Genomic DNA, 25632 nt, shown 5'->3' on the forward strand with positions numbered 1-25632 from the left:
GATTAACTGGACATTAGAGGTGAAGGAGAAAAAGAACCAAAAATAACTCTAGGCTTATGGCAAAGAGAACTCAATATATAGTGGTACCATTCACTAAGATATGAAATATTTGTATGAAATAAATGTATGAGTTCTCTAAGTGTAAATGGCAGTTAAGGCAAGGATATAGATGAGTCACAAAGAAAAACAATAGTGATGTAGAAGAAAAGGTTTCTAGACCCAAGTTTGAAAGCATCCCAACATTTAATAGCTGGATAAAGAAGAATGAGCTTACAAAGATTACATTGAAAGAGAAAATGGAGAGAAAGACTGGTAGTGAGTAAGTGAAGTGGGGAAACATGATTGAAAGTGTAAATAAGGGACTCATGGGTGGCTCAGTGGTTAAGTGTCTGCCTTCAGCTCATGGCCTGATCCTGGAGTCCCAGGATCAAGTTCCACATCGGGCTCCCTGCATGGAGACTGCTTCTCCCTCTGCCTATCTCTCTGTCTCTCTCTCTCTCTCTGTCTTTCATGAATAGATAAATAAAATCTTTTTTTTTAAGTGTAAATAAAGACTAAAAATTGGGTGAATGCATGTCTGACTGTTAATAGTTACATCTGGAGAATGGAACTGGGATGAAGAGGACCAATTTATTCTGAATTTGTTGGATTTGTCACAAAGCACAAGTATTTATTACTTTTTGGTTTAATAAAAGAATATCTGCAGCTCCCACTGTTCAGTATAATATCAGTAAAATAGACTTACAGCAATTTATTTGTTTGTTTACTTTTAATTTTAAGTAGGCTCCATGCCCAGTGTGGAGCTTGAACTCATGACCCTGATATCAACAGTTGGGTGCTCTACCAACAGTTGGATGCTCTACCAACTGAGCCAGCCAGGTGCCCCTAGACTTATGACAATTTAAAATCTTATTTATTTATTTATTTATTTATTTATTTATTTATTTATCTATTTGAGAGATAGCAAGACCAAGTGAGGAGAGGAGCAGAGAGAGAGGGAGAAGGAGAATCCTAAGCAGACTCCATGCTGAGCACAGAGCCCAATTGTGAGGAGGGTGCAGGTCTGATATCTCAAAATCCTGAGACCATGACCTGAGTTGAAGCCAAGAGTCAGATGCCTAACCAACTGAGCCACCTAGGCACCACTAGACTTACAATTTAAATGTAACAACTTAAATAAATACTACTTTTGAGGAGCTCAAATACACATAAATTATGATGTTCAAGAAAAATTATTTACATAACATCAACTTCTTAAGAAGTCTTCACTCCTGGAATTAGGTTTTTGAATTATTCATTTTTACACATATATGTTTTAGGAGAAGTAACAAAACACTTCTATTTCTTTCATCCAAGGAGATATCAGTGGAGGCCTAATGGAGAGCTGGAACTCCCACACCACTCAGTAGTAATAGTTCAATCCCTTCAGTTGTCAATGGATGGGGAACCTGGGTAATGAGGTAGCACTCCCACTCTCCTCCTGGAGCAGTGCTAGAGGAATCCAGTTAAACCAGAAGATTTGAATAAGATTCAGGGTCACATTATACAATACTCAAAATGTCCAGGTTTCAACAGAGTCATTCATTATATCAAAAATCACAAACGTCTCAAACTGAAAATTTTTAAATGCTTGAAAGATGCCAACATCAAGATAACAGAGATGTTAGAATTATCTGAAAAAGATTTTAAGCTTCAACAACCCATTAAAACACATTTGAAACAAGTGAAAAAATAGAAAGTCTCGGCAAAAACTAGACAACATAAAGAAGAGCCAAATGGAAATTTTAGAGCTAAAAAAGACAACAATTGAAATAAAAACCTCAGTGGATAGGCTCAAGAGTACAATGAAGGAGACAGAAGAAAGAATCAGCAAGCTGCAAGGTAGAACAATAGAAATTACTCAAACTAAGCAAAGGAGAGAAAATAGGCTGAGAAAAGAATAGAAATTTAAAGACCCATGGAACTATAACAAAAGATCTAACATTCATGTAATTGGAGTTCTGAAAAGAGAGAAGAGTGTGAAGTGAAAAACATTTGAGAAGATAATGCCTAAGAACTTTCCAAACTTGCCAATAAACATAAACCTACAGATTCAAGAAGCTGAGCAAACTCCACACAGGAAAAACACAAAGAAATCCATGCAACTACATATCATAATTAAGTTTATGAAAACCAAAAATGAAGGAAAAATTGTGAATGTAGCCAGAGAAAAATAACAATTGAGGAGAACAACAATGCTAACATCAGTAGGTTTCTAAAATGAATGAGTAGCAGGATATCTCTAAGCAGAAAGAAAATCATTAAACATCAGGAAGGACAAAAAGGGTAAGCAAATATATGAGTAAAAACAACAGACTTTCCTTCTCCTTTTGGGTTTCTAACAAAAATTATAATGCTACCTGATGTGGTTCTACGTGTATTGGGAGGAAATATTAAGACAATTATATGGAGAAGTGCAAAAGGATAAAAAGGAAGGTAAGATTCCTTGACTTTATTCAAATGAACAAAATAATGACACCAGTCAATTCTGTTAAGTTAGGTATGTATAAATGTAGGTAAATCAAATTGAAATTCTAAAATAAATGTTCAAATATGAACTATACATGCCAATATAAAGGTAGGAAAAAACCCAGAAAACGAAAACAAACAAAAAAAAGACAAACTTGTCCTAACATAATCAATAAATACATTAAACATAAATAGTCTAAATACACCAAATAAAATATAGAGTGCAAAAAAAAAAAAAAAAAAAAAACAGAGAGTGGCAGAGTAGGCTTTTTTTTTTTTTTTTTTTTTTTTTTTATGATAGTCACAGAGAGAGAGAGAGAGAGAGAGGCAGAGACATAGGCAGAGGGAGAAGCAGGCTCCATGCACCAGGAGCCCGATATGGGATTCGATCCCAGGTCTCCAGGATCGCGCCCTGGGCCAAAGGCAGGCGCTAAACCGCTGCGCCACCCAGGGATCCCCCAGAGTAGGCTTTTTAAAAAATTATGTCTAGAAGAAACTCACTTCAAATTATAGGCAGGTGGGGAGTAAAAGTGTAGAAAAAGATATACCATGAAAAAAATTTTTTAAAAAGCACAGTGGTTCCATTAATATTATATAAAGTAGAACCTTCATAGCAAAGAAAATTACTAGAGATATATAGAGAAAATATATGATGTTAAAAGTATCGATCTGTCAAGGTGCTATAAGAATTCTAAAGGTGTACATACCAAAAAACAGAGCTGCAAAATATGTGAAACAAAAACTAAGACAACTGAATAGAAAATAGGCAAGTCTTGAATTATAGTTGGAAACTTCAACACCTCCCTTACAACAATTGATGGGACAACTAGACAAAAAATCAACAAAGAATAAAATAACTCAATATTACCATCAGCCAATGGAATCTAATTGACATTTATAAAACACACCACCCAATAATAGTAGAATGCATGTTTTCAAGTGTGTACAGAACATATACCAAGATAAATCATATCCTGGACCATAAGAAAATATCAAAACTTTAGAATTAAATCACACATGTTTTCTCCAACATCAATAGAATCAAACTGGAAACCAATAACAGATAATCGGATAATATTCAAATAATTGGAAATTAATACACATACTTCTAAATAATCTATGGGTCAAAAGGAAGTCTCAAAGTTATTAAAAATATATTGGAATGAGTGAAAATCAAAATAATGTATATCAAAATATTGGGGCACAGCTAAAGCAATGCCGTAAGGGAAATTAATAGTACTAAATGCATACAGTAAAAATAGGAAAAGTTTCAAGTCTATTATCTAAGCCCCACTTCAAGAAATTAAAAGAAGAGCCAAATAAATCCAAGGCAAACAGAAAGAAAGAAAGAATAGAGAATGGAAATCAATGAAATTAAAAGCAGAAAAACATCAGAGAAAATCAATGAAACAAATAGCTTATTTGTTGAAAAGATCACTAAAACTGGCAAATCTCTAACAAGACTGGCAAAGAAAAGTGAGAAAAGGCACAAATTATTAAAGGAAGGAAGAAAAAGAGAGAAAGAAAGAAGGGACATCACTAAAGACCTTCCAGGTATCAAAAGTATAAGAGAAACTATTAAAAAACACACACACACACATAATTTAACAACTTAGATGAAATGAACCATCCCCAGGGCACCTGGGTGACTCAGTCAGTTAAGTGTCTGCCTTTGGCTTAGGTCATGGTCTCAGGATCCTGAGATCAAGCTCCATGCATCTTGGACTCTTTGCTCAGTGGGGAGTCTGCTTCTTCCTCTCCTTATGCCTCCCACTCCCCAGCCCCCACTCATGCTCTCAAATAAATAAAATCTTAAAAAATAAATATACAAATAAATAAACCATCTTCAAACCACAAATTACCGAAACTCATTTCATATGAAATACATAATTTGAATATCCCTATAACTCTTAAGGATATTGGACACGTAATTTTAAAACCCCCAAAAGAGAACTCTCAAAGCGCATGTAGTTTCAATGAACAATTCTACCAAATGTTTAAAGAAGAATCAATACCAATTCTATACAATCTCTTCAACATAGGGCATTGATATAAAGATAAACGAAATAAAGAAAGAAAACTGTACTTATTTACAGATGACATGATTGTCTATGAAGAAAATCACAAGGATTCAATAATAATTTTTAAAAATCTCCTAGAGGGGGGGAGGAGCAAGATGGCGGAAGAGCAGGGTCTCCAAATCACCTGTCTCCACCAAACTACCTAGAAAACCTTCAAATTATCCTGAAAATCTATGAATTCGGCCTGAGATTTAAAGAGAGACCAGCTGGAATGCAACAGTGAGAAGAGTTCGCGCTTCTATCAAGGTAGGAAGACGGGGAAAAAGAAATAAAGAAACAAAAGGCCTCCGAGGGGGAGGGGCCCCGCGAGGAGCCGGGCTGAGGCCGGGGCGAGTGTCCCCAGGACAGGAGAGCCCCGTCCCGGAGACGCAGGAGCTGCACCGACCTTCCCGGGCGGAAAGGGGCTCCAGGGAGGTGGAGCAGGACCCAGGAGGGCGGGGATGCCCTCGGGCTCCCTGGGACAGTAACAGCAACTGCGCGCCCAGGAGAGTGCGCCGAGCTCCCTAAGGGCTGCAGCGCGCACGGCGGGACCCGGCGGGAGCAGCTGAAGGGGCTCGGGCGGCGGCTCCGCGGAGGGGGCTGCGCGGCCCCGGGAGCGCGAATCCACCAGCGCAGGCTCCGGAGCACAGGGCGCCGGGACACAGCCCAGGATCCCGCCTCCCCCGGGACAGGCAGAGGCCGGGAGGGCCCAGGACAGCGAGGACGCTCCTGCCCCAGCTGAGCAGATCAGCGGCCCCGCCCCGGAGCCTCCAGGCCCTGCAGACGGAGTTCCTGCCGGAGCTGAATCCAGGGCTCCAGAGCTGCCCCGCCACTGGGGCTGTTCCTCCTGCGGCCTCACGGGGCAAACAACCCCCACCGAGCCCTGCACCAGGCAGGGGCACAGCAGCTCCCCCAACTGCTAACACCTGAAAATCAGCACAACAGGCCCCTCCCCCAGAAGACCAGCTAGACGGACAACTTCCAGGAGAAGCCAAGGGACTTAAAGTACACAGAATCAGAAGATACTCCCCGGTGGTTCTTTTTTTGTTTGTTTGTTTTTGTTTTTGTTTTTGTTTTTATTTTGTTTTGCTTTTTGATTTGTTTCCTTCCCCCACCCCCTTTTTTTCTCCTTTCTTTTTCTTTCTCTTTTTCTTCTTCTTTTTTTTTTTTTTCGTTTTTGTTTTTTTCTTTTTCTTCCCTTTTTTTTTCTCTTTCTCTTTTCTTTCCTTCTTTCTCTCCTCTCTTTTTCTCTTTTTCCCAATACAACTTGCTTTTGGCCACTCTGCACTGAGCAAAATGACTAGAAGGAAAACCTCACCTCAAAAGAAAGAATCAGAAACAGTCCTCTCTCCCACAGAGTTACAAAATCTGGATTACAATTCAATGTCAGAAAGCCAATTCAGAAGCACTATTATACAGCTACTGGTGGCTCTAGAAAAAAGTATAAAGGACTCAAGAGACTTCATGACTGCAGAATTTAGAGCTAATCAGGCAGAAATTAAAAATCAATTGAATGAGATGCAATCCAAACTAGAAGTCCTAACGACGAGGGTTAACGAGGTGGAAGAACGAGTGAGTGACCTAGAAGACAAGTTGATAGCAAAGAGGGAAACTGAGGAAAAAAGAGACAAACAATTAAAAGACCATGAAGATAGATTAAGGGAAATAAACGACAGCCTGAGGAAGAAAAACCTACGTTTAATTGGGGTTCCCGAGGGCGCCGAAAGGGACAGAGGGCCAGAATATGTATTTGAACAAATTCTAGCTGAAAACTTTCCTAATCTGGGAAGGGAAACAGGCATTCAGATCCAGGAAATAGAGAGATCCCCCCCTAAAATCAATAAAAACCGTTCAACACCTCGACATTTAATTGTGAAGCTTGCAAATTCCAAAGATAAAGAGAAGATCCTTAAAGCAGCAAGAGACAAGAAATCCCTGACTTTTATGGGGAGGAGTATTAGGGTAACAGCAGACCTCTCCACAGAGACCTGGCAGGCCAGAAAGGGCTGGCAGGATATATTCAGGGTCCTAAATGAGAAGAACATGCAACCAAGAATACTTTATCCAGCAAGGCTCTCATTCAAAATGGAAGGAGAGATAAAGAGCTTCCAAGACAGGCAGCAACTAAAAGAATATGTGACCTCCAAACCAGCTCTGCAAGAAATTTTAAGGGGGCCTCTTAAAATTCCCCTTTAAGAAGAAGTTCAGTGGAACAGTCCACAAAAACAAAGACTGAATAGATATCATGATGACACTAAACTCATATCTCTCAATAGTAACTCTGAATGTGAACGGGCTTAATGACCCCATCAAAAGGCGCAGGGTTTCAGACTGGATAAAAAAGCAGGACCCATCTATTTGCTGTCTACAAGAGACTCATTTTAGACAGAAGGACACCTACAGCCTGAAAATAAAAGGTTGGAGAACCATTTACCATTCGAATGGTCCTCAAAAGAAAGCAGGGGTAGCCATCCTTATATCAGATAAACTAAAATTTACCCCAAAGACTGTAGTGAGAGATGAAGAGGGACACTATATCATACTTAAAGGATCTATTCAACAAGAAGACTTAACAATCCTCAATATATATGCTCCGAATGTGGGAGCTGCCAAATATATAAATCAATTATTAACCAAAGTGAAGAAATACTTAGATAATAATACACTTATACTTGGTGACTTCAATCTAGCTCTTTCTATACTCGATAGGTCTTCTAAGCAAAACATCTCCAAAGAAACGAGAGCTTTAAATGATACACTGGACCAGATGGATTTCACAGATATCTACAGAACTTTACATCCAAACTCAACTGAATACACATTCTTCTCAAGCGCACATGGAACTTTCTCCAGAATAGACCACATATTGGGTCACAAATCGGGTCTGAACCGATACCAAAAGATTGGGATTGTCCCCTGCATATTCTCGGACCATAATGCCTTGAAATTAGAACTAAATCACAACAAGAAGTTTGGAAGGACCTCAAACACATGGAGGTTAAGGACCATCCTGCTAAAAGATAAAAGGGTCAACCAGGAAATTAAGGAAGAATTAAAAAGATTCATGGAAACTAATGAGAATGAAGATACAACCGTTCAAAATCTTTGGGATGCAGCAAAAGCAGTCCTAAGGGGGAAATACATTGCAATACAAGCATCCATTCAAAAACTGGAAAGAACTCAAATACAAAAGCTAACCTTACACATAAAGGAGCTAGAGAAAAAACAGCAAATAGATCCTACACCCAAGAGAAGAAGGGAGTTAATAAAGATTCGAGCAGAACTCAACGAAATCGAGACCAGAAGAACTGTGGAACAGATCAACAGAACCAGGAGTTGGTTCTTTGAAAGAATTAATAAGATAGATAAACCATTAGCCAGCCTTATTAAAAAGAAGAGAGAGAAGACTCAAATTAATAAAATCATGAATGAGAAAGGAGAGATCACTACCAACACCAAGGAAATACAAACGATTTTAAAAACATATTATGAACAGCTATACGCCAATAAATTAGGCAATCTAGAAGAAATGGACGCATTCCTGGAAAGCCACAAACTACCAAAACTGGAACAGGAAGAAATAGAAAACCTGAACAGGCCAATAACCAGGGAGGAAATTGAAGCAGTCATCAAAAACCTCCCAAGACACAAGAGTCCAGGGCCAGATGGCTTCCCAGGAGAATTTTATCAAACGTTTAAAGAAGAAATCATACCTATTCTCCTAAAGCTGTTTGGAAAGATAGAAAGAGATGGAGTACTTCCAAATTCGTTCTATGAAGCCAGCATCACCTTAATTCCAAAGCCAGACAAAGACCCCGCCAAAAAGGAGAATTACAGACCAATATCCCTGATGAACATGGATGCAAAAATTCTCAACAAGATACTGGCCAATAGGATCCAACAATACATTAAGAAAATTATTCACCATGACCAAGTAGGATTTATCCCTGGGACACAAGGCTGGTTCAACACCCGTAAAACAATCAATGTGATTCATCATATCAGCAAGAGAAAAACCAAGAACCATATGATCCTCTCATTGGATGCAGAGAAAGCATTTGACAAAATACAGCATCCATTCCTGATCAAAACTCTTCAGAGTGTAGGGATAGAGGGAACATTCCTCGACATCTTAAAAGCCATCTATGAAAAGCCTACAGCAAATATCATTCTCAATGGGGAAGCACTGGGAGCCTTTCCCCTAAGATCAGGAACAAGACAGGGATGTCCACTCTCACCACTGCTATTCAACATAGTACTGGAAGTCCTAGCCTCAGCAATCAGACAACAAAAAGACATTAAAGGCATTCAAATTGGCAAAGAAGAAGTCAAACTCTCCCTCTTCGCCGATGACATGATACTCTACATAGAAAACCCAAAAGTCTCCACCCCAAGATTGCTAGAACTCATACAGCAATTCGGTAGCGTGGCAGGATACAAAATCAATGCCCAGAAGTCAGTGGCATTTCTATACACTAACAATGAGACTGAAGAAAGAGAAATTAAGGAGTCAATCCCATTTACAATTGCACCCAAAAGCATAAGATACCTAGGAATAAACCTCACCAAAGATGTAAAGGATCTATACCCTCAAAACTATAGAACACTTCTGAAAGAAATTGAGGAAGACACAAAGAGATGGAAAAATATTCCATGCTCATGGATTGGCAGAATTAATATTGTGAAAATGTCAATGTTACCCAGGGCAATATACACGTTTAATGCAATCCCTATCAAAATACCATGGACTTTCTTCAGAGAGTTAGAACAAATTATTTTAAGATTTGTGTGGAATCAGAAAAGACCCCGAATAGCCAGGGGAATTTTAAAAAAGAAAACCATATCTGGGGGCATCACAATGCCAGATTTCAGGTTGTACTACAAAGCTGTGGTCATCAAGACAGTGTGGTACTGGCACAAAAACAGACACATAGATCAGTGGAACAGAATAGAGAATCCAGAAGTGGACCCTGAACTTTATGGGCAACTAATATTCGATAAAGGAGGAAAGACTATCCATTGGAAGAAAGACAGTCTCTTCAATAAATGGTGCTGGGAAAATTGGACATCCACATGCAGAAGAATGAAACTAGACCACTCTCTTTCACCATACACAAAGCTAAACTCAAAATGGATGAAAGATCTAAATGTGAGACAAGATTCCATCAAAATCCTAGAGAAGAACACAGGCAACACCCTTTTTGAACTCGGCCATAGTAACTTCTTGCAAGATACATCCACAAAGGCAAAAGAAACAAAAGCAAAAATGAACTATTGGGACTTCATCAAGATAAGAAGCTTTTGCACAGCAAAGGATACAGTCAACAAAACTCAAAGACAACCTACAGAATGGGAGAAGATATTTGCAAATGACATATCAGATAAAGGGCTAGTTTCCAAGATCTATAAAGAACTTATTAAACTCAACACCAAAGAAACAAACAATCCAATCATGAAATGGGCAAAAGACATGAACAGAAATCTCACAGAGGAAGACATAGACATGGCCAACATGCATATGAGAAAATGCTCTGCATCACTTGCCATCAGGGAAATACAAATCAAAACTACAATGAGATACCACCTCACACCAGTGAGAATGGGGAAAATTAACAAGGCAGGAAACAACAAATGTTGGAGAGGATGCGGAGAAAAGGGAACCCTCTTACACTGTTGGTGGGAATGTGAACTGGTGCAGCCACTCTGGAAAACTGTGTGGAGGTTCCTCAAACAGTTAAAAATATACCTGCCCTACGACCCAGCAATTGCACTGTTGGGGATTTACCCCAAAGATACAAATGCAATGAAACGCCGGGACACCTGCACCCCGATGTTTCTAGCAGCAATGGCCACTATAGCCAAACTGTGGAAGGAGCCTCGGTGTCCAACGAAAGATGAATGGATAAAGAAGATGTGGTTTATGTATACAATGGAATATTACTCAGCTATTAGAAATGACAAATACCCACCATTTGCTTCAACGTGGATGGAACTGGAGGGTATTATGCTGAGTGAAGTAAGTCAGTCGGAGAAGGACAAACATTATATGTTCTCATTCATTTGGGGAATATAAATAATAGTGAAAGGGAAAATAAGGGAAGGGAGAAGAAATGTGTGGGAAATATCAGAAAGGGAGACAGAACGTAAAGACTGCTAACTCTGGGAAATGAACTAGGGGTGGTAGAAGGGGAGGAGGGCGGGGGGTGGGAGTGAATGGGTGACGGGCACTGGGTGTTATTCTGTATGTTAGTAAATTGAACACCAATAAAAATAAATAAATAAATAAATTTAAAAAAATAAATAAATAAATAAATTGCCACATCAAAAAAAAATAAAAAATAAAAAAAATAAAAATCTCCTAGAATAAGAGTTTAGCAAAGCCACAAGTTAAAGATAAGCATGCAAAATAAATTGTATTTCCATATACTAACAATGAACATTTGGCCATTAATATTAAATAAAATACCATCCATTTAGACATAACTCTTAGAAAAACATGTACACAACTTGTATGCTTAAAACAACAAAATGTGGTAAAAAGAAATCAAAGATCTAATAAATGGTGAGACATACCATGTTAATGGATTGGATGACTCAACCTCTACATCTTATACAAAAATTAATTAAAAATGGATTGTAGACTTAAATATAAAAGGTGGAACTTAAAACTTTTAGAAAAGCAAATAGGAAAAAAAATTAGTATTCAGTTAGAAGACTTCACACTAAAAGCACAATTCAAAAAAAAATGTATAAATTTGATTGCATCAAAATTATAAACTTTTGTTCTGCAACAGACTTTGTTAGGAGAAATACAAGTTATAGATTAGAATAAAATACTGCAAATCATATATGCCCCAACAAAGAACTAGCATCCAGAATATTAACTCTCGAAATTTAACAGTAAGTAAATCAAAAATCCAGTTAGCATTGGGAAAAAGATAAGAAGTGACATTTCACCAAAGAAGATATACAGATGGCAAATAAGTACTTGAAAAGATGTTCAATATTACTTGTCTTAAGGAAAATGCAAATTAAAGCCAAAATGAGGATCACTATACACCTATAATTTTTTTTTTATTTTTATAAAATAAAAAATAATAACACCACCAAATGCTGGATACAAGGCTGGGAGAAACTGGATAACTCATACACTGCTAATAGAATATAAAAGAGTACAATCACTCTGGAAAAATGTTTAGCGATTTCTTTAAAACATTAAACTTGGAAGAACTATACAACCCAACTCTACTCCTGGCCTTTATCTCCGAGAAACCAAACTTTTATCCACACAAAAACCTGTAGAAGAATCTTACAGTAGTTTTATTCATTAAATAACCTAGAAACAACCCAGATGTCCTTTAGTATGTGAATGTTTTCACAAATTATAATACATCAACACCATGATTTAGCCATAAAAATGACTGACCTATTGATGTGTGCAACACCCTAGGTGAATCTCCAATGAATTATGCTAAGTGAAAAAATGACAATCTCAAAAAATTACATACTGTAAGATTCCATGTATATAACATTCTTGAAATGAAAACATTTATAGAGATAGAGAACAGATTAGTAGTTGCCTAGGGTTCTGGTGGAGAGGAGAAGTGGGCGTGGCTATAAGAGTAACCTGGAGATCCTTGTAGTAATGAAAATGTTACCCTTGAGGGAAATAATAAAAGCAACACAGTATCTTTCCCTATTATTTCTAATAAATGCTTGTGAATATACAATTACCTCAAAATAAAAAGTTTAATAAACATATAACTCTTGGGTGTTTTTGTTTTATTTTTTCCAGAAAGACTGGAACATTTTTAGGCTTCCAATTCATTTTCTGTTCCAGAAGACTGGCCTAAGAATACAATATATATAACACACTGTTTAATGCCACAGTGATGATTTATGACTAGAAGTTCAGTTAACTTTTCCAGCTCTCATCTACCCTTATAAAAGAGCCAGTTGGCTGTGCTGTACAAGGTTAAAGGAATAACTTTGTGGCAGGAGAATGAATGGGGGGGGAGAGTAGGTACGAGTAAATTATCTGTCCAGATTAGAGCTAGCCTTTGCCAGTTATTCATTAGCATTAATTTAAAATAAATAAACATACAAACAGCTCACTGAAGTAGGATAAACTGATCTCTTATTGGCAGAAAGGGTTGATTTAATTAACATTAAGCACCTACTTTAGCAAATTTGGCCATCATGTTATTTGTTCATCAAGGCAAAGTAGGTAAGTTAAAATAAAGTGAAGAAATGTGAAGAAAGAAGAGGCCTGCTCCCTGACACTCCAATAAAAACCAAAGAGTAAGAAACCAACACATGACTTCAAATAGTTGTATGAGTTTGAAAATTCAGCTTAAAGTAAGTTTACTTTTTACAAAGTTAGAAGTTTTGAAATTATATTGCATAAGCAAAATCTACTGGATAGTGTAGTCCACTTAAAATTAAAATTCTAATTATTATTCATGTTATTTTATTTTAATCTATCCTCCTTGTAGTTTAATTGCTTTGAAGGTTTGATTTCTAGCACATGAACATAAAATCTGAACCTGACACATTAATCTCTAGCTAGTAATTCACCCAAATCAAATCTCTCTCATGCCCCAGCTGTTACTACCTCAGAAGCTATTGGTGCATAAAGTTGTACAAACAAGGTATAATCATTACCAACTCTTTGGCATTTTGATATTCGGTTCTAATGGCAAATGCAAAACAAAATAAAACACAAAGAAATATTTTTGTTCAACCAAATGCCTCTTGAGAGTAGACTGTTCCAATTGTTCAGTTTGATGAATTGCAATATGCAATGGTAGAAATAGCTGAGTTTGGGGCTAGTAATGGGAGACAGCTGAACTACTTTATAGACTAGGGGACTCAGATGAAATCAAGGAAAGAGAGGATGGGGGAAAAGGATGTGAAGATTAAGAAGGAAAGGTAAGATGGAGAAAGAGGAAAGAGAAGACTTAGCTGGTAAACTACATAAGGTGAAGCAGATAATCAGAACAAGCTGGTGATGAGAACACCAAAGAGCAGGTAAAGGCATTTTGGGTATTTAATATGAAGCTGTCTGCCCTTCTGTAACATCCTCTCTTCTCCCTTTCTCCAACTCTCAATATAATCTATGACATTCACATCAATTTCTTGTGTGGAGAGAAGATAATCCAAGAATAAAAATTTATTTAAAAATTGGATTCCTGGGCAGCCCAGGTGGCTCATCAGTTTAGCGCCGCCTTCAGCCCAGAGTGTGATCCTGGAGACCCAGGATGGAGTCCCACGTTGGGCTCCCTGCATGGAGCCTGCTTCTCTCTCTGCCTGTATCTCTGCCTCTCTCTCTCTCTCTCTCTCTCTCAATCTGTCTCTCATGAATAAATGAATAAAATCTTTAAAAAACAAAACTGGATTCCTTGCCTACATTGACTTGATGTAGAATAGGGTAGCCTAAGCAGTGCCACAAGAAGGCACATCTGCTAAGCAGAGTGGAAGCAGGAAACCAAAGTCAAGGATGACCATGAGGATGTAAGCCTTCGTTGCTTACACAGGCAAATTAGAGAGGTTCCAAACTCCCAAATCTTTAGGAATAGGGACTGATTACATTTATATAGTAAAATAAATATCTATATTCAGAACCTGCACATGCATAACAGAATGAAGTGTTAAGAAATAAAACAATGAGCTCTAATAAGAAAATGATAAATAATACAACTTCAATAGAATATTTTTAAATATTTTTATCTTATTTCATTAAAGAAATGCACAAATATTAAATGAAAAATGTAAGTAGACAACACTTCCTGCTAATGGCAAAAACAATGTTATCTGACAAATGAAGACTAGGAAATCAATGACTACCTGGGGATATGAAGAAAATTCGATACTAACTCAGGCAAAAGGGGACAAAGCCCCATTCCTGTATTGTATTCCACTAAAATAATAGGAGGTTTACATAGTTAAAGCTGAAATAACTCCTAAGAAAAATCCAACACAAAACAATCCAATAAATTCAGGAAGAGCTCTGAGGGTTTTGATTAAAAATAATAATGAGTACAAACACAAGTAAGTGGCCCACTTAGCAATGATAAAAACAGGAATTAGAGATAACAACACTTTGCTATGAAAGATATGAAAATATTATTTGTTAAGGAGGCTAGAGTCTAGAGAACCAAGAAAGACAATATCAAATGTGACACGGTGATTATGGTAATAAATCAAACACCTAGCTCAGGTGTGTGTGTGTGTGTGTGTGTGCACGCATGCAAGTGTGTATGCACGCATGTGCATGCATGCATGCACTTGTGTATACATGTGTGTCTGTGTGATTGTCTTTCAAAGCACAAGACTGATGATTAATGATGCTTGCAATTTTTATGGCAAATGACAAGTTGAAATGTGGGATACATAAATATCATCCTCTCAGTACATAGGGACATAGAAACTTACCTAACCCTTTTAGTCAAAAATGAGTCATTCAGCCTAAGACAATTACTTGATGAAACTCTAAGTCAGCAGGCTCATACCTTTGTCCATAATAGGCCTTGACTCATTTTTTTCTCATTAATAATCAGACTTAAGACCATTGATACATGCTTCAAACTCTATGGGATAATCCACAAAAGTCCTTGAGACAGCTGTCTGGTAGCCAGATATGATGTGTTGGACCTCTCAAAGGTGAGCTTGCAGTGTGCAAAAAAGAGGAACAGCAGGAGTGATTAATAAAGCTTAACCTTGGACCCACTCTCTGCCAAGCCTCCACAGGGAATCTTTTAAGTAAATTCCTAGAAAAACCTTGATCAGTTCCAGCTAAGAATTTTAAGAAAAAAATTAACACCTGCCCAACCATACAAAGCAGAAAACATTAGAAGGGGAAACTTAAATGATTACAGAAAGATATGGGTGAAAAGGAGGCTTACATCAAGCTAGGTTGAAAAAATATATGAGGGGGGGAAAAGAACTTCTAGAAAAAGAAAAATTCAATAGTTCTTTTCTTAAAAGATTTATCAATATGTAATATCTCATTGTTATGAACTAAATTATGTTCTCCCCAAAATTTATACATTGAAGCTCTAAACCCCAAGGTGGACTGTATCTAGATATAGGGCCTTCAGGGAAGTAATTAAAGTTAAATGAAATCATAAGGGTGAGGCCCTAACCCAATAGGACTAATGTCTTCACAAAAAAGGGAGGGGACACCAGAGATGTCTCTCTATGCAGGCCTAAAGGAAAGACCACATGAAAACACAGTGAGAAGGCAGCCATCAGCAAGCCAGAAGGGGTGCTCACCAGATTTGACAGCTCTCTGATCTGGGACTCCCAACTTCCAGAACTGTGAGAAAATTAATTTTTGTTATTTGTCATCAGTCTTTAATACTTTGCTATAGCAGCCTAAGCAGACTAATGCACTCATATATACATGAAATATTCTAGAGTTTAATCCAGTTCATATCCAAGTATTATTGAGAGCTTATATATCCAGTCCTGCAGTAAAGTGAGGTTGACAAGTGAAACTGAAAATATGATTCCCACAATGAATAAACCCTGTTCATTAGACAAAGATTACACAAAGCAATTAGTGAATGAAACAAAGCTACCTTAAGTTATGAAAATAATTGTAAAACCACATGATAAAGTACTAACACATAAATAGAATATTCAAGAATGGCAAATAGGTTTCCTTTCTGATGCCACTTTCAACGTATGGTGACTGGAATGTTATGTTGAAATGTATTGTAAGGAGCAATTGGCTCACTAGGAAAGAAGTCTATGATAGTTTCCCAAAGTGTACATGGATGTAGATGGCTGAAAAATGGGGATGGTTGGACCGGTATGAGCCAGAATTACCAAGAAAGGATTTGTGATGGAGGGGATGACCCTCAAGTTGTGACTGACACCAGGGTATGTTCTGGATACATAGCAGAGGGCACAGCAATGTATGAATGAGTATGATTCAAAGCAGAAAATAGATAATAGCAACAAATCTGTTTATCCCAGTGAGTAAAGTGATGACCTAATAGAGTCTAGGGGGGTTCATATTACTTACCAAATTCTAAAGCAAGCACTGTAAAACAACTGACTTGGAAAAGCAGAGAATAGAGATACCACTTCTCTAGCTATTATTTAAGAAGTCTGATTTTTTTTTAACGTGGAAGATTCACATTAATTAGTGATTCATGATGATACACACATTTCAAAATGGAAAGCATCTCAAGGATTGAAGCTTTTCTTGAAAAGTATCCCAAACAATGGCATAACCGGAACTTACACTTCGATTTAAAATTAAATACAGTAACAGAGCTCTCCTTATATAATTTTAAAGGAAAATCTGAACCTTAGATAGCTCTTATTAGGCTTGACTCAAAGCACCAAGACTAAAATATTAATAATTCACTTAATGTGGTGATAGTCAAAAGCAAAGCCAAAGATTTGACCATCTGATTTGAAGCGATCAAATCTTTTGGTAGCTAATTATGCCATGACTCAAGAGCTTAAACAAGAAGATAGGCATATTAAAATGCTCCATCTCTGGATAATTGGATATATTTCCTGGATACTGCATTTACTTTCTATGTCACATGCAGAGATGTTTATTCATGTGTTTAATAAATTTTTGTTTATTGCGCTAATAATGTTTAATGTTGATTTTCCCCACTGTCATTTAAACCATTTTTATGGTAGTGTCTAGACTTTCGTTGTTTTTAAATTGGTAGGTCAATTTTTCTCTCCATAGCACTCTTAGAATTGACTAGAAATTTCACTGTGTTTCATCATCTGAACACAAATCCAAGTCACACTCTAAAAATAGATAAAGCATCTATATAGTATTAGACTCACTATAGATAGAAAATCCTTCCAACCAGTTTTCACTAGTTCATTTTTCATACCTTTATGCCCACTACAAAAGCTCCCATGTCACCTATCTTTGCGTACTTTAAGCCAAACAATGCCGAGTCAGAAGGTGATAACCTTCCCTAGCAGCCATATTTCAAGAGTGTGAACGTTTAGATGCAAAGAACACAAAATAATCCTATTCATCCCAGGAACTCGGAAGAACATTGAGGATTATTTTACATTTAACCTCATGCTAACCAGAGAGACACACATTTCAGCAGTTTCATAGTAAGTAAATGTTTAGGTACAATATCTCTCTTCAATTAAGATTTTCTAGAATGTGAGACAAAGGGTTTAATAAAACATTCCCTTGAACTGATCTAGTTCTGAAGTGAAAACCAACTCTAATGTCTTTATGCTTTGGTTTCTTTCACAGCACAAATATTTTCTGATACTATAGAGTTGATGCAAACATAATGCAGGCACTACTCTAGTTACTTGAAAGAAACTAGAAATGCACAACTAACTGAAATATAGGCTAGAGTGGTCAAATATAATTTTTAAAGACTAAATTGTTTCTGAAATGGATAAGCCATATTGTTTTCAACCCTTTTAATGAGACATTACAGGCTGTAATGAGGGTTGATCAGAGAGATGGTCTTAAACGTTACCATAACCATAAACCACATCCTTATAAGAAACAGCTGAAGAAGGATTTTGCTGGTCTTAGGACTTTGATGCAAGCAACACAAAATCTGACCAACAGTGACTTGAGTGAATACAGGTCTATCTCTCACATAACAAGAGGAGCCCAGAACTGATGTAACACTAAGTGCTTTCTAAATGTCTGCTTTGCCATCCTTCACATAGTGACCTTGTTGTCATACTTGTCGGCTCATGTTCAAAGGTTGACCCCTAGGCATCATGTCTGGACACTCCACTTCCTAGCCATGAGAAAGGGCAGAGTCTCTGTTCCTCTTCATGAGAAAAGTGAAAGCTTTCCTAGGAGCCTAACTTGAAAGACTTCTTACATCTCATTAACCAGAACTAGGTAACACAGCTATCCTTAGACCAACTGCTAGCTCGGGGGAATAAGAGCACCACACAGATTAAAGTAATAACGATCCATCCCAGTGCTATGAAAGTAAATCAAGATTCTGTTAGACAAGAAAAGTGGGGGTCGGGGTAGGGAAAAATGCTAATTAGGCCACTGAGAGTAATTGTGATGAGTCTAAGCATGTCATCTTTCTCTAGCAAACCATTTTAGAGGAAAAACAACATTTCTTAAGGTATCAATGTCTTTACCTAATTTCATTCAAAAGTACCCAATGCATATATTGGGTAAACTGTAAAGTATCTTTAAATAAATCAAAAGTAAAACTAAAATCATTTTTTAAAGTTTATTTTAGTGAGGAAGAGAGAGAGAGAGAGAGTGTGTGTGTGTGTGTGTGTGTGTGCGCGCGCGCACACATGAGTCGGGTGCAGGGGGCAGAGGAAAAGGGAGAGAATCTCAAGTGGACTCCCCTGCTGAGCACAGAGCCCAGCATAGGCTCAGCCTCTTGGCCCTGAGATCATGACCAGAGCAGAAGCCAAGAGTCGGATGCTTAACCGACTGAGCCACCCAGGTGCCCCAAAACTAAAACCATTTTAGTGTACTTTATGTTGAAAAACTGAAACTTCCCAAAAGACAGTTGAAAAGAGAACAGATTATTTGTATAGTTCCTGATATGTTTGGTTTGTAGAACCTCTTTACTGTAACAGAAAATGTCCTTCCATTTCTAGCCATAAAACTCCCCATGCCTCTGCTTCCAGTTTTCCTGTTGGCTGCCTGGCCATCATCTCTTATAACTTTATCTTTCCCCTGACTAGCCCTGTCCTCACCAAATACACCCTCCTTCAATATTTATTCTTCAGAGCACTACAATTTGACATCTGCCCTCAACAAGTCACTGAAAAAAACTTGAAATGAAGTTATCCCCTGTCAGATTCATTTTTCATCTTTTTTTACCTGCCTACAGCATATAAAGATAGTGACCACTCTCTGTTAAATCTTTCCTCTACTGGCTCCATAATACTTCTCTTCTAGAAGGCAGTATAGTAGAGCAATTAAATGCAGGGGCTCATGATCCAGACTGGGACTCCATTCCAAGCCACACTATTTACTGTCTGTAAACAGTAATGAGAAATTCACGTAAGCAATATCTGCCTCCGTGGTCTCATTTGCGAAAAAGGAATCCTAGTACTATCTACCTCACAGGGTTGTTGTAAGGGAATTCTATTAGATAATCCATATGAAGGATTTAACAGATGACCTACCACAGCTCGTGTTCAATAAGAACTCTTAACTGCCATTTTCCCCTCTTACATCTCTTCCAGTCTTTCTTGTCTTTTTGCAAACTGTACACTAACAAAACAGGTATATTCCAAAATGAGCTCAAATTGTTTTAAAACAGCTTTGTTCAGACATGTATGTTTCAAGACAAGACTACAATAACAGTAACTCCACATGGGCTCATGTTCCAAAGACAAGGCCACTGATTTTTCTGGCAACTCACCGACTTTATAAATTCTGACCAATTTCTTCCCAAACAATGCCAGCTTCGTCTCCCTAAAATCAAAACTAATCAAAACTCCCAAATCTTTTCACTTTGAATTGTTATCAAGACAAATTTCTCTAGTTCTCTATTTTTATAAAATAACTTACTAACACAAATATAAGACTTGACTTCTATTTTCTTCTTTTTGGTTTATTCCTACTTTGGGGACTTCATATTTTGAATACTGCTTCTCTCAAGCGAAATAGCCACTATCTCTCCCAGTTATCTCTTATCAGGAAATTTGATAAGCATGCTTCCCAGGTTACCGATATAAAGATTTAGCAGGAAAAGATCTAGAATAAAGTAAAAAGTGGCTGTGTGTGTGTGGGGGGGTGTGTGTGTGTAAAAAGCCACTTGCACTCTCCCTTATGTTGTATTGGTTCATCAATCAGAGTACATTAGGCTCAGTTGTTCAACTGCATGAATCCACCTATCTCATCTATTAGTTAGCTGTCACTTTCTAATTTGTGGACCAAAACACTGGGAGATTTTTCTAAAATTCTTTACTCAAACCAAGATGTGCTGTTCTTCCATTTTTCCCCTCATATAAATGAGGACTATTATTTGATGAGGTAAGACTTCTAAAGCAATTTTAAAGCTACTTAAAAATATGTAATGATGGTGAACCATCAACGTTCTTTTTTACTTTCTGTGTGTCCTAAGTTCCTTTGAGAATAAATGCAAGGCTATGAATAATCTTCCTCAAAAAAATGCTTTCAATGCTCATGCACACAATGCATACAGCTTATCATATTATGTATACTAGAAAAAGGAATTGTGCTTTATAATTATGGCCATCAGAGAAAGAGATGAAATTTTCATTTACATATCAATTCAAATTTAGACAACCATTTTTTTAACTTTTTTTTTTCTCTCCCTGAAAACAGCAAAGACTTACTTGGCACAAAATTAAAATTTGCTATCAAACATCACCATTTAAAAATGAATATTTCTCTATATCAAGTTTTATAAACAGCCTAATTTTTTCAAAGTAGCTGCTTTCTCTGGTACAGAATGAAATAATTTCGGACATTTAAAAATTTCATCAATGATCTCCTTACAAATGAAAACTAGCATCCTATTATGTTGCTAAAGAACTGTTATGTTTTCCATGCTACGGGACAAGACCATGCTAGTAGATCTTGCCCATCACTTACATTGCCCACCACTTACATTGAGGCCTCAATATCAACAGGAGTAAGCGAGGAATCACTTACCAAGCTTTATAAAGGTAATTGTCTTATTTAACCCATCTTGCAGTATTTATTCTCTAAGAAATTCTGGCATAAAGTTAACTGATATGGAACCATGATGAATGTTTCCAATAGACATCAAAGGAATTGGCATAACGACCTTATGATCTTATGATACAGAGGATAAAATAAGCATCCATGGTATTATCAATCAAAAATGTCTACCTGAGTTTATTGAAAAAAAAAATCATTTTTAAAGCATTCACCAAAAAAAGCCAACTGCAAGATTTTTGTAGGTGATTTTTAACTGGTTTTAATTACCTACATTAAAGTAATTTGCTTACATCTAAGCAAAATTAAGCTATCTTAACACTTCTTCCCAAATGAAGCAAAAGTTCTGGATAAACTGCTTGGAGTGACTGTCTTCACATTTATGTCATTAAATCTTTTTTAAATGAATGGTAACTGTCTTTTTCAGAATTGTTTTGGGAGATAGGGAATACAGAGGATGCGAAAGTGGAAAGATAAGGTTTGGGAGAGAATGAGATTGTGATTAAACTTTTTTCTTTAAGCTTATGCACCAACTATAGGATCATAGTAGAGTACAAGTGAAATACTGCCACCCAGTGGAATTACAACATCAATGAAATCCTCAAATTTGAAAAGATTGCAAGAATTTCCTATCAATTTTCAATTGGAATGATAATAATTTTATAATTAATAATTTTAATTATAATTAAAGCTTAATAATTTTCTAAGTACTTTCAAATCTTTTATTCCTCAAAAATAAAATCCAGTAGGACAGATAGCAGTTGTGTGAGTACATCTTTTTCAGAGGTTCTAGTCAATTAAATGACTTGACAGAGTCCTATGCATATTTAGGAGCAAAGCAGACACTGGAGCCCAAGGCTGCTGGTTCCTAGGTCACTGCTGTTTACACCATGTAGCCCCTCCTAAAGGGTCTTTGACTACTCTCATCTAATTACTGTATTTTAGAGAAGAGAAAACAGAGACTCAAAGATTATCAAGACTTCTCCAATCTTTTCAAGGGGTTTCAGAAACATAGCTTGATCCAGTACCCCACTGTCATGAAAATTCTTGGAAGGCTTGTATTTTTCCTTTAAAAATTCCTGTGAGGTTTGTGTTATGTTCTATATTATTTACATGTCTCCTTCGTGAAATAATGTGTTTTTTTTTTTTCCTCAAATGTCTTTTAGAAAAAATGTTGTTTGAAGACAATGGTGCATTTCTAACCTAGGCTACAAAGTCACTAGTCCAGAAATACAATGAAGATGGGAACACAGAGAGTATGAGTATACTAAGTTGAGACACCTGGAAAGTGCCTTGCTCAAGAGTTCATTCATTCATCAACCATTTAATGAAAATTTGCCAAATGCTAGCATTGTTTTAGATCATAGGACATGCTATGATAATAAATACCCAAGTTATCAGGTGGCATAGAAGAGCAAAAGTCTACTTCTTGCCCATGGTGGCATTCACTGTAGACTGGTTAAGTCAGGGCCATTCTTCACATTTTCATCATCTTCATGCTGGGATCATCAGACAGAGCAGTTACTATTTGGAACATCAATAGTAATCTCTTGGCTGAGAGAAAAGAGTGCACAAAGCAACACCATTTCCTCTTATGTTCTATTGGTCAAAATAAGCCATATGACAAAGATATTCTTCTTCAGCAGGCCAAAGAAGAATAATTCACCCACAGGGAAAGGATGTGGACACTGGTAAACAATAGCAGTATGTCATACCCCATGGGAAAGGTGGTTCTGGGTTACAAAAAGAAGTAAAATCTCTTGGTATGTCCATTGAGAACTCAAGCATTTTTAAATAAATGGTCCAAAAAAGAGTTATCATAGAAGGCTGGAGGACTTAGGCTATGTAGGTATCAAACATGTGAGATACACATAAGTATGCATTAAACAAATACAAAGGTATTTAGAATGTTTATAATTTTGAATTATGGCTCTAAGTCTCAGTACTGATTTAGCATTTTGTCGATATAAACTCATGAAAGTTGCCTGTGTCCAGTGAAGGATACCACATCTGATCAGAAGCAACATGTCTGGATTGCTTAATGTACATATAAATAAAACTGAAGCTTCATCAGAGCCAAATGCATACAAATTATACCTTGGATCAACACATTAGAGTCATCCAACTTAAATCCATATAAAAATCACAACCATTGAATGGGGGCAATGGAGACAGCATGTGCACTAATCATATATGTGACCAAACCATGTGAGTTCACTAAACTGCGTGCTATTTTCATAGCTCAATATGACATACTCCAGCTGAAGGAGTGAATACTATTCCCTCCCTCTGCTAATGCTGGAAGGATAAGTCTCTGATCAGAAGCTCTAATGAAAGCCTTCACACAGAATCCAATCACCACTGATGGCCTCGGCAGCTGCCAGAGAAAAAGAAAAAGATCTTTCCTACAATGCCACTAATGGACCATGACAGACACCCATGGAGATTAAGATACTAATCCTCTGTATCCCTAATCCAAAGAAATAGGTATGTGCATGTGTGAGTGTTGTGCATCAATCAGAAGGTTTGGTTTCAATAAATCCAATAGCTTTATATTATATAATCATTTGTTGTATTTAAGAATTGTATAATAAATATAAATTATCTGAAGAAGCTACTTCTGATTGGCTTTCATATTATTCCACCAAAGCCAATGGAATAATGTAGCATGGTTCACTGCAGACCTAAGACTGGCACAGTTGTGACACAAATCCAAGAAAAGGGCATAGCACTATCAAAAAGTTCCATAAAATGTTGGGGGGAATAAGGGTCTGGGTGGCTGAAACATAGACTGTTTTCAGGGAGTGGCAGAAGTGCAGACATAAGTAGGTGACTGACAGATTGTTAGGAGCCTCAAAGTCATAATAAGAAATTTAGATTTATCTTACAGGAAATAAGAAATCATCAAAGAATTTTTATTTGCACATGCGACACTGTCCAATCTGTATTCTAGAAAGATAATTCTGGCAAGAGCATGGAGGAAGTATTGAATAGAGAAAGGACACAAAGGAGTTAGATCATGCAAAAAACCACTGAAACGCCAAAGAATCAAAACGTAACAGAGGTAACAGAAAATAAAAAGAGATAGTTTGGAGGCAGAGTGGGGAGAGAACTAAAACATTTCAACTTATAGAATCTCTTACAATGATCTCCCAAACCAGCTGGTTATCAAAAGCACCTGGGGAAATTGTAAAATTCTTATTCCCTGGCCAATCCTAGAACAATTAAATCAAAATCTCTTAAGGATGTGGACTAGGAAATGCTTGGCATACCTCAAGGGTTCATCATGCAATCAGCTCAGCCTAAGAAGTTATGCTTCCACATACTTAAGTGACTGAGCTAGTGTCTTTAAATCAGGAACACAGGGGAAAAGAAAGCTTCGTGAAGGTTGACCAGTAGTTGAGGTTTGGATATATTGAGTTTATAGTACTTACAGGACATCCAGATGAAAAAGTCTTATAGACAATAGAATAATGGATCAGTCCAGAAGAGAGATTAGAGCTAGGGCTATATCATCACAAGTATGGAGACAGTCCTTCAAATGAAGAATGTAGTTTAAGATAAGAGGTGATCTGAAGAAAGAAGCTCAAAGGGCACTTATATTTACTGGTGGTGCTCAGAAAAATAGAACTTGGTAATAGTAGGCCAAGGAAGATAAATGTATTTAACAGACAATTCCATTAAATCACCATTAAACCATATCGCCTTACTTGTTTACAACAAAGTACTATACAAAACCAATTCATGCATTTCAAAGTAAAGACTTCAATGTTCAGCCCAAGTTAGGTGTGTCAGCTGCCTACCAGCGCGGTATAGCTGGTAGTATTTATCTGTATAGCCACCAGAAGTAGATTTTTAAAAAACATGGACTCTTACAACAACAACTGAAAGGCAAATAACCTAACTAAAGATGGTCAGAGATATAAATAGATATTTCTTCAAGAAGAGACACTCACACATGATCTTCTGATTGACATATGGCCAATAAGCACATGAAAAGTTGTTCAAGGGGCAGCCCCGGTAGCGCAACGGTTTGCCGCCGGCTGCAGCCCAGGATGTGATCCTGGAGACCCGGGCGGGATCCAGTCCCACGTCAGGCTCCTTGCATGGAGCCTGCTTCTTCCTCTGCCTGTGTCTCTGCCTCTCTCTCTCTCTCTCTCTCTCTCTGTGTTTCTCATGAATAAATAAATTTAAAAATCTAAAAAAAAAAAAAAAGAAGAAAGAAAGAAAGAAAGAAAGAAAAGTTGTTCAATATTACCTATCGGTTACAGTCATTAGAGAAATGCAAATCAAGACCATAATGGGATGCCACTTCACACCCCCTAGGATGGTTAAAATTAAAAATACAGGCAATAACAAGTGTTGTGAAAGATATAGAGAAATTGAAACTCTCCCACAACGACA

At 37.2% G+C, this 25632-nt stretch overlaps 1 protein-coding gene across 10 annotated transcripts in view; it reads right to left on the reverse strand.

Annotated features, from left to right (window-relative positions):
• Positions 1 to 25632, reverse strand: part of EPM2A (EPM2A glucan phosphatase, laforin) — a 298299-nt gene that overhangs the window by 248380 nt on the left and 24287 nt on the right. For 2 of the 10 annotated variants that reach the window (XM_072826762.1, XM_072826765.1), the window contains exon 3: positions 15843 to 15885. The exons of the other annotated variants lie outside the window; for them this stretch is intronic. In XM_072826762.1, coding sequence (XP_072682863.1) covers positions 15843 to 15885 — 43 coding nt within the window. The remainder of the gene's footprint in view (positions 1 to 15842; positions 15886 to 25632) is intronic. 10 annotated transcript variants of the gene reach the window in all.

Source organism: Canis lupus, chromosome 1 (assembly GCF_048164855.1).
Source record: "Canis lupus baileyi chromosome 1, mCanLup2.hap1, whole genome shotgun sequence".
Taxonomy (NCBI): Eukaryota; Metazoa; Chordata; class Mammalia; order Carnivora; family Canidae; genus Canis; species Canis lupus.